The sequence below is a fragment of the Perissodus microlepis genome, chromosome 6 (assembly GCF_051167445.1).
Source record: "Perissodus microlepis isolate ML-2025 ecotype Zambia chromosome 6, ASM5116744v1, whole genome shotgun sequence".
NCBI classification, from domain to species: Eukaryota; Metazoa; Chordata; class Actinopteri; order Cichliformes; family Cichlidae; genus Perissodus; species Perissodus microlepis.
This window is the reverse complement of record NC_140466.1, coordinates 34,378,587-34,391,397: the sequence shown is the minus strand read 5'-3', so window position 1 is coordinate 34,391,397 and position 12,811 is coordinate 34,378,587. Positions and strand designations below refer to the sequence as shown.

General features: G+C 40.1%; 1 protein-coding gene across 3 annotated transcripts in view; it reads right to left on the bottom strand.

Moving 5' to 3' along the window:
* LOC146386086 (voltage-dependent T-type calcium channel subunit alpha-1I-like) overlaps positions 1 to 12,811 on the bottom strand; it is a 262,563-nt gene that overhangs the window by 48,832 nt on the left and 200,920 nt on the right. For all 3 annotated transcript variants that reach the window (XM_084932111.1, XM_084932109.1, XM_084932110.1), the window contains 5 exons: positions 11,613 to 11,681; positions 4,611 to 4,789; positions 2,057 to 2,183; positions 1,411 to 1,536; positions 565 to 654 (listed from right to left, as the gene is read on the bottom strand). In XM_084932111.1, coding sequence (XP_084788237.1) covers positions 565 to 654; positions 1,411 to 1,536; positions 2,057 to 2,183; positions 4,611 to 4,789; positions 11,613 to 11,681 — 591 coding nt within the window. The remainder of the gene's footprint in view (positions 1 to 564; positions 655 to 1,410; positions 1,537 to 2,056; positions 2,184 to 4,610; positions 4,790 to 11,612; positions 11,682 to 12,811) is intronic.

The following is a 12,811-nucleotide window of genomic DNA, read 5'->3' as shown; positions in this document are numbered from 1 at the left end:
TGTGGAGGAGATCTGGGAACATCCAACTGGGTTGAATATTCAGAAGACCAGAAGGAGGAATTTTATATCCCATCTGTTAAAGAAATGTGGGATTCCCTCAAAGAGGTTTGAGTATGTAGATGGAGATTTAGGCAGGCATGTGGGCCACTCTGCTTAGTTTACTACCACTGAACAGTGAACCTGACTGACTGACTGACTGACTGACTGACAGACAGACAGACAGATAGATAGAAAAAGGTTTTAATTATTCAAAGGTTTTAAATATCTGGAGATAATAAAATAAATGTGATCATTCAAATTAGGTAAATGCAATGTCAGGTGAACTGCAAAACCTGATATATTATACCATATGTATGTCAATACAAGTGAAATAAAAGTATTTCAAAATGCTGAAACAAGCACAGCCTTTCTGCTTCCACAGGAATTAAGACGATAAGTAGCAACAAGGTGCTGCAAATCAAACACATCTAACTGATCATCATTAGGTGTGAGAAGAGTGTAGACTTTCTTTTTACTATAACCACAAGCATGAGCATAGGTATTTACGGTAATATTATTTATTACCTGCTGGTCAATTCCCACTGCATCTAGTCCATGGTACATGATGTTGACCCAGCCATCTTTTGATGCCAGCACAAACAGGGACATAAGAGCCTGAAAGGGACACAAGCAACAGCATGAATAAACAAAGCAGGGGTCTCCAACTCCAGTCCTCGAGAGCTACTGTCCTGCAGCTTTTGGATGTATCCTTGTTCCAATGCACCTGAATCAAATGAATGGCTTGTTACCAGGCCTTTGCCAAACTTGATCGCATTCATGATTCAATCATTTGATTCACTGTGGTGGAGTAGGGATGCATCTAAAAGCTGCAGGACAGTAGCTCTCGAGGACTGGAGTTGGAGACCCCTGATTTAGACCCATCCAAACAAAACGCTAATAGTATAATGGGCTAAGTCTAACAGCTGGCATTTATTTAAAAAAAAAGACAAAGAAAAGATGTTAGTGGATCAAACCACAGACATGAAGCAAAGTACTTTAATCGCCAAGTGCTCAGAGCAACAAACATGAACTGCTATTATGTAATAGACATCAGTGGTACAATATTAAAAACATTAATTAGCATTGTCAGCCGTGTGAGTACTTCCTCTGTTATTCTCCACCTCTTTTTGTTGTACGATGGGATGTTGTAGCTAACTGAAAACCATCTCTTCTATTGTGGGCAAAAGGCACTTTACATTTCTTTTTTTGCATTCATTAATCAAACTGTCGCTTTTTCTCCAGCTTTAAGACCATTTAAAGGAGCGTAGTACAGTGTCTCTGTGTGCGGTATTGTTTGTGTGTACTTCTAGGGTAATATGTGGAAAACAGCCCTGCCAGGATGCCAAGCATGCACTGTATTCTATCTTGTACCTGTCCAAGGTTGTCAAAGTTGTATTTGTGGTGAACCCATCGATAGCTGGCAGCCAGGCAGTCAGATTTATTGGTGATATTCTTCACATCGAGACCCACACAGTAGTAGAACTTTCCTTTGAAAAGCTTTGAAGGAAAACAGACACAGGCAGAGGCACATGAAGATAAATCACGACAGAGCAATGAAAAAAAAAAAACCTTCTCTGCATAGCCACTTCTTTCACTCGGTTTTTGAAGTCATTTCAGAATTAGTGTTTGTAACTAGTGCATAGATGGAGCTTTATTGAAGACTCCACGAGCGCTTGATATCAACAGTGTGGTTTTCCTCCCGAGAAAAGACGTTTTTAACTCTCACTCACACTGAACATCAAACAGGGATGTGGGTAAAAGAATGCATAACAGCAGATGCAGAGAGAATGACATGAAATGAAGTGTGCAATAGCAGGGTGGGATTGACAACCAGGTGCAAAAGAAAATATGAAAATATAAAAGAGCCAGCTGTACATTTTCCATACTTGCAACCTTGCTTGTAGAGTTAAAAGATAAACTAGATTTTGTGATGATATTCCCTTACTGATATATATAAAAAAAAAAAGCAAGGCAGAACATGTTAGGTGGAGGGCAACTTAGACACGAATATGTTTACCTGAACACCAAGGATGCCAAAGATGATGAAAAAGGCACAGCAGATGAGGACAATGTTGCCGATGGGCTTGAGGGACGTGATTAGGGTCTCGACCACCAGCTTCAGTCCTGGAGCTCTGCTGATCACCCTGTAGGACAAACAGGTGGAGAGGATGGAAAGACGAAGAAAGAAAGAAGAAAAAAACGACACACAGCATCTTTTAGAAGCGAAAGTAAAAAGAAAAAGAACAACATGACTGCAGAGCTTTTGCCTAAAACACTGCGGTCATTTCAGTCACTTTTCTTTATGCTGGCATCCCAAAAACTGCCAATAAACTATTTTGTTATCTCAAGAAAACAGATTAATTTAACTCGCCAGCTGACAAAAGAAAATTAAAATAAGAATAAAGGTCTGATTTCTCAAGATAATTTCTCCCAAGGAGAAAATTTCGGTTTTCTCAGGATCCGGGGATAATTATGGAGAAGCCATTAACGTCTTAGTCTGTTTATCTGGTTATCCATGAAGCTATCCAACAGTTTCACTGAGATGCTGCCATTAATCTGACATTCTAGCAAACATCAGCGGCTGAAGTTGATTCCTGCACTGTGCAGCTGGGGGGGTGGGGTGGGGTGGGGGTCACCACTTTTCCATGTTCAGAATTACAGATCCATTTATAAAACACTTGACTTCACTTGTATTTATCATCCTTCCTAATATATAAATCTGTGCGGAGGTGTGGAGAGCAGTCAGAGAGAGACAGTTTATTTCAGTGGTAACAGTAGAACAGTTTACTGCTGATAGGGGGAGGCCGTTTCATTAATCCACTGTCCTGTGTGAGAATGACTGCACCTCTGTTGTCCAGAGTGCTACGGCTGATACATTAACTGTTTTATGGTTCACAAATATGAGCGAGTTCAGAAGGAACTGAATTCATGCCAGGGTCTTTGATAAAGTGAATTAGTGATGAGTTACACTTGTGCATGAATCTTAATCATGAATAATAGCCAAATCTTCTCTCTCTCTCTCTCATATATATCAGTGCTGTCAATAGATTAAAAAAAATAACTAAAATCTTTCAATTTTCTGTAATTAATCGCAATTAATCGCAATTACTTGATCAATAGCCTGGTTGCATTTTTTCAACTTTATATTTAAGCTTGTAACTGACATTAATGCAATATAATGAAGCAAATGGAGAAAAAACACAAAGAAAGTATGCTTACATTCAAAGAGAATTTTAATAGTTTTCTTCAATCTTTTAGCACAGGTTCTCTGTGAAATACAACTTTTTAAATGGTAAATGAACTGGTTCTTATATAGCGCTTTTCTACTCTTTCTGAGCACTCAAAGTGCTTTATACAACTAATTCATTCACCCAATTACACAAGCACTTTTTCTAAACTGTTTAGTCTAACTGTTAGTAGCTGACCTGTTCTACCACCTGAGCTACAGCCCCCCCCCCCAAATTAGTATACACTAATACACGCAATGTGCGTTTATCATCTTCCAAATTTAGTTGATTGGTTCAGCTGCCCGTCACTACCAGATCAACTGCCCATTTGCACATGTGCGAAGGTAACTCTACTTGGACAAACTGCCCGAAATGCGTTTACAGGAACATTTCTGGGATTTTGAGTCATTCTGCACTCCAGGTGCGTTAACTGCACTCAAATTTTTAGTGCAGTTAACGTATATGTATATGTATACATATATATATATATATTCCTAGGACTGCGCTCTTCTGGACGGAGATCTCGGATGTTGTTCCTGGGATCTGTTGGAGCCACTCGTCCAGCTTGGGGGTCACTGTTACCTTTACCTTCCACATCTTCTCCAGCTCTTCTCTGGGCCCTTCGTCCTTCTCCAGCTTCTTGTCTTCCTTCTTCCTGATGTTGTTGTCATTCAGTATAGCTACGTCTATCACTACGACCATGTTCTTCTGTTGTGCAGCACTACTATGCCTGGTTAGCCATCACCAATTTGTCCATCTGTATCTGGAAGTCCCACAGGATCTTAGCTCGGTCATTCTCCACCACCCTTGGAACAACTGGGACTTGATAACCAATCTAAGATGGGGGTGATGATATCTCCCCTCGGACCTGTCGCCCTGAGTCCCCCTTGCTGCAGCATTTGTGTTGTACCTCTTATTTTATCAGTTTCTCAGATCACTAATTAGGAATTTTGTCCCACTCTTTTTACAGCATTTCTCATAAGTCATGAGTCTGAGATGTAGCTCTTGTTTTTTTGCAGTTTCTCACACTGCTTCCTCCTGGTGAATCGTTCTTGCAGTAAAATGATGGAAAAGTGCTTGTGTGACTGGGTGATGGAAATTATTCCAAATTGTTTGGAAATGGTCTCACAACCGTTCCTAGATACAGTCCCTTTTTATGAACAATGTTAATCAGGTTTAATGTTTCAGGTAAAGCTACCTAATGCTAAGCTAACTAAGCTAAGTGAGTATTATTGATCTTCTGATTGCAAATATTTTCCTAAACTGTCATTTTCCTTTTTAGAAACCATCCTGATGGGACATGCAGAGGGGAAATGTGAACAAATGACTGAAAGTCCTTCAAACCTGAGAGGACGGAGTGTCCTGAGCAACCTGAGCACACGGAGAACCCCGAGGATCTTAGCCCCACCCGCCATGGACACTACGATGTCAATCAGAGACACGAAGACCAAGAAACCATCTAGAATGTTCCAGCTGCTTCTCAGATAGGCAGTTTCCCCCAAATACAGACCCATAGACACCACCTGGGGAGATGAAGGGAGAAATGATGAGGAAATGCAGAAGTGAGCAGATGTACACAGGCACACACACTCTTTGATATTCAAATTGCTTACTTAGCTTCTCAAACAGGTATTTCATTTCATATTGGACAGGAGAAGAGACTTAAAAAAATAAAGCAGTTGGTATGTAAGCGAAACTGTGGTTAGAAGGGACACAAGGAAAGAAATAAAAGGCAGTTATTAAAAGAAGACCAGGCAGAAATCATGAGCATACTTCAAAATAGGAGTAGAATAAAGATTCCATAATGAAAAGAAAACCCTATTTGTTTGTGCCGTTAATCAGCTTTCATGTTGACACTGAATCTTGCTGACCACTGTGACTGGAGCAAAAGTCTATGAATAAAACTTGAGGAAAATAGTTTACAATTTCATTTAGATGTAGAGTAGTCTGGACTGCTGACAGTGCAATGTGCTACTTCAGCAGTGTGGCCAAATCTTCTTATGTCAGGCACTTCCACATTTCGGCTTTACTAACTGCCCGGACACAGAAGCCCAAACATAAACAAGAGATGTTCGTCGAAATCGAGCTATGAACGTCATGTAGTTGTTTTTTCTGGTTGATTGTTCTATCAACTTCTAGTTACAGCGAGATGGGAACTCACAGTCGTAGGAAAACTCCTGAACTACAAAGAAAGGAAATGAGTGAGGTGGGTGGGGAAGATCAAGAATCTTGAATAAACTGTGGGAAAACTACCAGCTGGTAGACTGAAAGACAGACATAAGGGCAAGTGAAAAGCCCCTGAAGTGGCTCAAAAAGACATTTGGAAAGTTTGGGGGAGAAAAAAAGAGTTGACTTTCAAAGAAAAGTTGCGTGGCACATGGGTGTAAGCCACATCATTTGACACCTGTCAAATGCTTTCATGGGATGGAGCAACTTCGGTGTTGCTGTCATTTCACAGCAAAACTTGCGAGACACAGAAAATATCACTAGAGCCGGATTCCGGAACGTTTTTTCATTATATTCTGTATCAAGTAAAGTCTTTCAGGCAGAGCATTTATTTTACTGTTTTACTACGTTGATCACTGTAGGACAAACAACTCCGGCTGCTTATCTCAGCTGTCAATATGTGTCCACACCACATCAAGTTATCGGTGCTTACAAACATTTTTTCTGGTCAGTCGGTGCTGTTTTTGCCACTATTAGCTGAGAGGAATGGGTCACTTTTAAAGCCAGGCTCAAGTGGCTTCACCAGGAGTTTAAATGTCTGGCATTTTTGTGGTGGCATCATTTTCTGCCTCAAAATAAATAAATAAATACATTTAAAAAAGAAGAAGAAGAAACTTAGTGTCACTCAGGACAAAAAATATGGTAGTTTGACAGTTTTACACTACCAGCCTATCATAGCTGTGTCCAACAAGAATCCTTTTATTATTACTTGTTATTATTATTATTATTATTATTATTATTATTATTATTACTTGTTATTATTACTTGTTACTTTTACATACACAATATGTAAAACTGTAAAACTCTTGCTGCTGTTACATCCAAATTTCCCCTTGTGGGACAATTAAAGGATTATTCTATTCTGTTTTGGCTGGAGCGTCACATCAGTACATCACATGCAGCTTCATCTCTTTTTAGTTCATTTTTAGGGCTTTTTCTCACTTTTATAAGACCTGGGCTGCTGGACTTGGCCCTGTGGCATGTGGTTGCCTGCTTAACCACTGAGTGAAACCAGAGCCCTAATTGGCACCTTTAAAATTCACCATTACACAAACTCAAATGACAGAAACAAAACAAGAAACACACTAAATAAAAATATAGGAAGCCCGTCCTTCAGCTAACGTGGCGTAAATCATGACTGTGAGTATATATTTTGGGCATTAACACAGATGAGATATGTACAGCAACAAGTTGGTCATGTCCTCGGTCTATGTTAATGCTTTGAGAATTACAAAACAACTGTTATAGTATTAATAGCAGCCAGCAACACTGAGGCCCCCGTGGGACTACTGGAGTGCTGTGGACCTGCCATTAAGCAGATTAAATACGATAATAAAAATGATAGTAGGTCTATTGTCAAAGCATACTTGTCTCCTCTCACAGCTGTTATCCAGCTCACAGCTTTACAAAAAATTCATTTCTTATTTACACTCAAATTCCAATTGAAATTTAGCTGAAAACACTGTAATTGTTGCTTCAGCGTTTTTTAAATGGATTGTTTAAAAAGGAAGCTTTGATTACACCTACAGGAGCTGCTCACACACAGAAACCCGGGTCATGAAGCCCCCAGTGCACATTTTCTGTGTTGACACTCACAGAATCAGAAACCCTTTAAACAGAGAGCCGGTCTGGAGTTTCAGTACTGGGGTAACTGGGATCTAACAGCTGTATTAGCCTGTCATGGATTTGAGCCACAGTAAAAACACAAAATACTTTAACACAATACTTTAACCATAATGATAAGCTGAGCATAGTTTTAGTACACTATTTCACACTTTAGCCTTCCCACACTGCAAACCAGCTCCTCCTCTAATGGAGTGTTTGACAGAGACACTGCTGCCTGCTCTGTTCTCGCGCTTTCCACAAGTGTACGTGAAACAATGAGGAGTTCCCCAGAGCCATCTCCCTTCAAATTGAAGTCATGTGCCAGCACACATTAACAAGTTAAATGACTTATTTCCAGTTTTTCTGAAGCTTTATTTATTTATTTAAAAAAAAACATTTTTGGGGGGAAATAGTACTCAGGTCCCCTGATACAGAACGCTCACATGCTGTTTTGGGCAACTCCTCGTTTCTCTGAATTTTCAGTAATGGGGGTGTAGAGTGCAAAGACCCACAGGAACACAATAATTGCTACATTAATGGGAAAAATAGCAAGTTGAAATGAACCTGAAATTGCCTTTAATCTTTCCTGGCTGTGCATGTCTCAGTCCACCTTTCAAACTGAAGGATGTTTGGCGCTAACATTAGTCTGCTGCTACCAAAAAGAAGAACAACTTAAGAGTCCTAATGGAAGGAGTTCTGACAAGCAAATGCTGTGAAGATGCTGGAGAGCACTTTAGTAAATGGCATTCATTGTGCCTAGACTCGAGATAGAGACATATAGAGAGTCTTACGTCAGGATATAGCTCAGAAAAACTTGCTGAGTAATGCTACTTAGAGCTAAGAAGTCTGCCTGTTTTGACGAGTTTCTTTCAGCCTTTGTTAGTGAGCTGCTAAGAAAGTGTTACGAAGCGGCTCTGAAAGAAAAAAAAAATTGCTAATGTGTAGCATCAGCTTAAAGCTTGATGCTGTTCAGTTCAGAGCTGGATGTGCTGGGAGAAGCAAAAAATAAATAAAAGAAAAAAAAAGAAAAATCAATCAAAAGGGGAAATTGTAAGAAATATGAATCGTTGCAATGAGAAAAACAAAACAAAAACACAGTGACTTTAAATTGAATATATAAAAATAAATCAGTCCTATAGTAGTATACAGAATTACAGCTGATTCTTACACTGGGTTTAGGGTTAAAGAAGGGATTAGTTATGCAAGCACAATTTATATTAAAGGTAAGGTTTTAAAAAAAACGATGCCAGTGTCATAAATCCTTCCTGGAGTAATGAAAACACAGTCCTCTGTGTGTGTGGGTGTGGGGGTGTGTGTGTGTGTGTATGCGAGATAGGGAGAGGAACTGGGAGGGCGAAAGATAACAGATGTACCCCCTGTTTCTAATCAGAGTCTGATGTTCAAGGTCAGGCTCGCCGTGTGCAGGTAACAGTGTTTACACTGATTGCTACTACTCATGTATGGGCTGTGCGCAAGTGTGTGAGTATGCGTGCGGACAGGAGATGAGAGCGGGTCGCGTGTGTGATGGGGCGTGTTTAGAAAAAGAAACTGTAATTAGTGTGGTTGCTTAATTAGAGCTCCACTGAGAGAGATCAGACTGACCAGACTGGAACAACAGATTAGACAGCAACAGGAGGGGTGGGAAAGAGAAACGGGATGACGGGAGGGTGAGACAGAATAAGGACAAGACAGTCTAATGTGACGTTTTGCTCAAATAATTATAAAAAGAAAAAGCAAACAGCACTACATCTTTTTTTCCCTCTAAGTAAGCATTAACGGAAATGCAAAGACAGAAAAAAACTGTCAAAAGAGGAAAGAAGACAGAGGTGAAGACCTTCCCCAAAACAGTCAGACATCACCCATCCAACGCTGGCAGAAACAAACAGTTTAACCAGAGCGACAAAACAATAAACAGCGTTTACACTTTATGGGAATGCAACTGAATAAATAAGTCTGTAAAGGGCAGGTTTGTCTGCTGAGATAAGAAAACATAGGTCTGCTCATTATGGTGACGCTGGAGTTCATAGCTGTTATGAATGGCCATGCGCCAAGACAATGTGGAAAAGTGTCTGTGAGTGTTGTTCTTCTCACTTTCATTTTCTTAAAGTAAACTATGTGCTCAGACAGAATAAACACTGCTACACATACATCAAGGAATACAAACTACATCTAAAATAAATCTTATGTATCCAACAAATACATCCATCCATTCGCTTCCGCTTATCCTTTTTCAGGGTTGCGGGGGGCGCTGGAGCCTATCCCAGCTGTCATAGCTGTATCCCCGCGAGAGGCGGGGTACACCCTGGACAGGTCGCCAGTCTGTCGCAGGGACAACACACATTCACTCGCACATAGTGGCAATTTGGATTATCCAATTAACCTATCCCCACAAGTTGCATGTCCTTGGACTGTGGGAGGAAGCCGAAGTACCCGGACCCACGCAAACACGGGGAGAACATGCAAACTCCACACAGAAAGACCCCGGCCTGATGGTGGAATTGAACTCAGGACCTCCTTGCTGTGTGGCAACAGTGCTAACCACCGTGCTGCTTTCAACAAATACAGCTGAACAATAATGTTATGTGATCTTCAGAGACTAGTTCCCTGATTTATGACATTCCAAAGGGCAAAAGACAAACTCTAGCAGTCAAACCTGAGTACTGAGTATTTCTTCTTCAGTCACCTTTCTCACTCACTATGTGTTAATACAGCGATCCCGGTCCGTGAGTCTTTGGTACCAGGAGAGTTGAGGCTCGTGTGTAAAATTTATGTTTTTGCGGGGTTTTTTCCCATTTTTTTAGAGTTATTTTTTTATCGTTTTTAACGTTAACTCGGTTTTCCTGGGTCTTTTCCCATGTGTTATGAATAAATCTTCTTTTTTTTGGTACAGGTACTTATTTTGTTGTATTTATCTGCCACACCTTAAAGGCCGGTTAGTGAAAATATTGTTGGAAATAAACCAGTCTATGGTGCAAAAAAGGTTGGGGACCGCTGCGTTAACAGACCTCTCTGCAATGAATCATACTTGTTATTAATCTCTGTCTCTCTTCCACAGCATGTCTTTTATCCCGTCTTCCTTCTCTCACCCCAACCGGTCGCAGCAGATGGCCCCGCCCCTCCCTGAGCCTGGTTCTGCCGGAGGTTTCTTCCTGTTAAAAGGAAGTTTTTCCTTCCCAGTGTCGTCAAAGTGCTTGGTCATAGAGGGTCATATGATTGTTGGGTTTTTCTCTGTATGTATTATTGTAGGTCTACCTTACAATATCTATCTATCTATCTATCTATCTATCTATCTATCTATCTATCTATCTATCTATCTATCTGACCCTGAATGGATTAGAGAAAATCCAAAAGCAAAATAAAGCCAAACTTGTCTACATAACTCTTATTTTTCAGTCATTGTGCTATGTAGTGTAAACACTGTTAAACACATATGCTATCCGTGAGAGGCAACACTCGCCTCACCATCATCAAAACACTAAAAGATGGAAGATCTGTTTGGGAAAAATGGTGTTCCAAGGTGCAGCAAGGCTGTTCTGGCGATACGTGCAACGTGAAGATTTCACATGCTGCCAGAACAGCAGCTGTCTTCATTAGTATTTCAAAGTATTTGGAAAAGGAAAATGAGCAAGCTCATAACACATTTGAGAGTGCAAATAAGCAGCACATGGAAAGACAAAAATAAAGCTCCACTAATTAAATTACAAAGGAAGGCCCTGAATTTGAAATTAATCAAATGAATGTCACACAGAAGATAAAGAAACTGAAGAGTGGAGATTTGAACGAAGGAATGGAAGTTAAAAAAAGAAAGAAAAAAACTTGAAGATGTACGATACATAACAGCGAGTGCAGCTCAATCTGGAGCAGCTGCATAAATGTGCACATGTGAACTCTGCGCTGCTACAGCAATGAGATGATCTCCACATCATTGTGCTGCACATGCCCTCATTATCCCTGGTAATAAATAAATCACTACAGGATTTCTACCATTGCGGAAAAGGCCTGAAGACACATGGGCCTCAATAATGGATGATGCCATGTCTTCTGGACAGCAGATCAGTGGATTAAAAAGATAATGCGTATGTGCACTGGTTGATTGGAAGGCCAGGAGCAGCTAAAGGATAGCTTAAGAGTGATAGCCTTCTAACTAACTTCATTATCTGGATGTGCATCGCTAATGGGGCATGTGCAACTGATTAATACGTAGGTTGCAGAAAGAGGTAGGAAAGGAAGGTAAAGATTGATTTTTTAAGACAACAGCAGAAGAAAGAATCCACAGGATGAGACAAATGTTTTAAAAAAAGAATACAAGGTGGACAGTAGCATGGAAATGAGATGAAAGACGAATGATTTTGGTGAGAAAGGAGACGAGAAGATTTCAGGAAGAGGGAAAGACAAGCAGAATAATAGAGATGGACTGAAAAAAGGAGGAGAGGCTGGATAGGATGTCAAAGAATGAAACCGAGATATGTAAGGAAGGCATAAAAGAGCAAGAAAAAAGAGCAAAAGGGATTTTACCTTGAGAGTCATCTCCCCAACGAAGATGGCAGTAAAGATGTAGTTGGAAATGGTAAGAAACAGTCTTTCCTGTAACAAAAGGGGCACAAAAAATCAAGGAGAAACTGTTTGATTTATTAGAAAAGAAGAGAATGATTAAGAGAGACAAGCAGAGGTGGCAGATTAAAGCCAGAAAAAGCCGTTTCAGAAATGATGACTTTGGCTTGAGTGAGAAGCTTTTAAGAAGGACACGAGCGAATCAATGTTTGTCACTGATCGCATTAGTCAGGGTTTTGTTAAAATTCCATCAAAATGAAATGCCAAACAAGTAAGAGTTGCTGTGCTTTAATTCGAAAGTTTTCATTTCACTTGATCACTTTCCTTGCAAAGGGCTCACTGTTCAATAATTCAGTGTTGCTTAATTATAGGAAGTGGCTTGAGGCCAGAATGCAGTAAGAACTTAAAGTAAGTGGGATTCTGATACTGATTTCTCTATATTTAAATGCTTGTTGTCAACGAAGGAGTGAAAGGTATTTTTACCTGGATGGTACCAATTCCCCTGCTTTATTTGTACGTTCATTTGCTCTTTGTAAGCGAGCAGTCTCTCATTTTTATGACAGTTTCATTTCAATGGAGAGAGACAGAATATCACCAAAAAATGATACAAAGTCCCACACTACATAAAGTTACACATCCCTATGGTGAAGCACGGAGGAGGAATCATTATGCTTTGGGCCTGTTTTTCTGATAAGGGTACAAAATGACTTCACTGCACCGAGCGTCTGGCTGCTCTCAGCCACAACATTAACGCTAGATTGTAGATAGGTCTTCCAGCATGACCTAAAACACACCACCACAGCAACAATGAAGCAGCACGCTAAGGTCAAAAACCTAAATAATTTAGGGAGTTCTGTAAAGAGGAGTGGGCCATCCTGAGATGCGTGCAAATCTGGTGACCAACTACAAGAAATGTGTTACTGCTGTGCTTGCTAACAACGTCTCTCCACCAAGCACAAGTCATGTTTTGTTTACTTCTTTCACTCAATGACATGCAAATCGTTTTAGAATTTCTATGTAAAGTATCTTTTTCTGCATTTTTGGTTGATCTATCTCTCTCCATTAAAATGAAACAACCACATGTACATATAAATCTACAGACACACACATACACAGCATGCTTCTTGCTCTGTTTAGTACATGTTGAGTAGTAGTATTTTGAA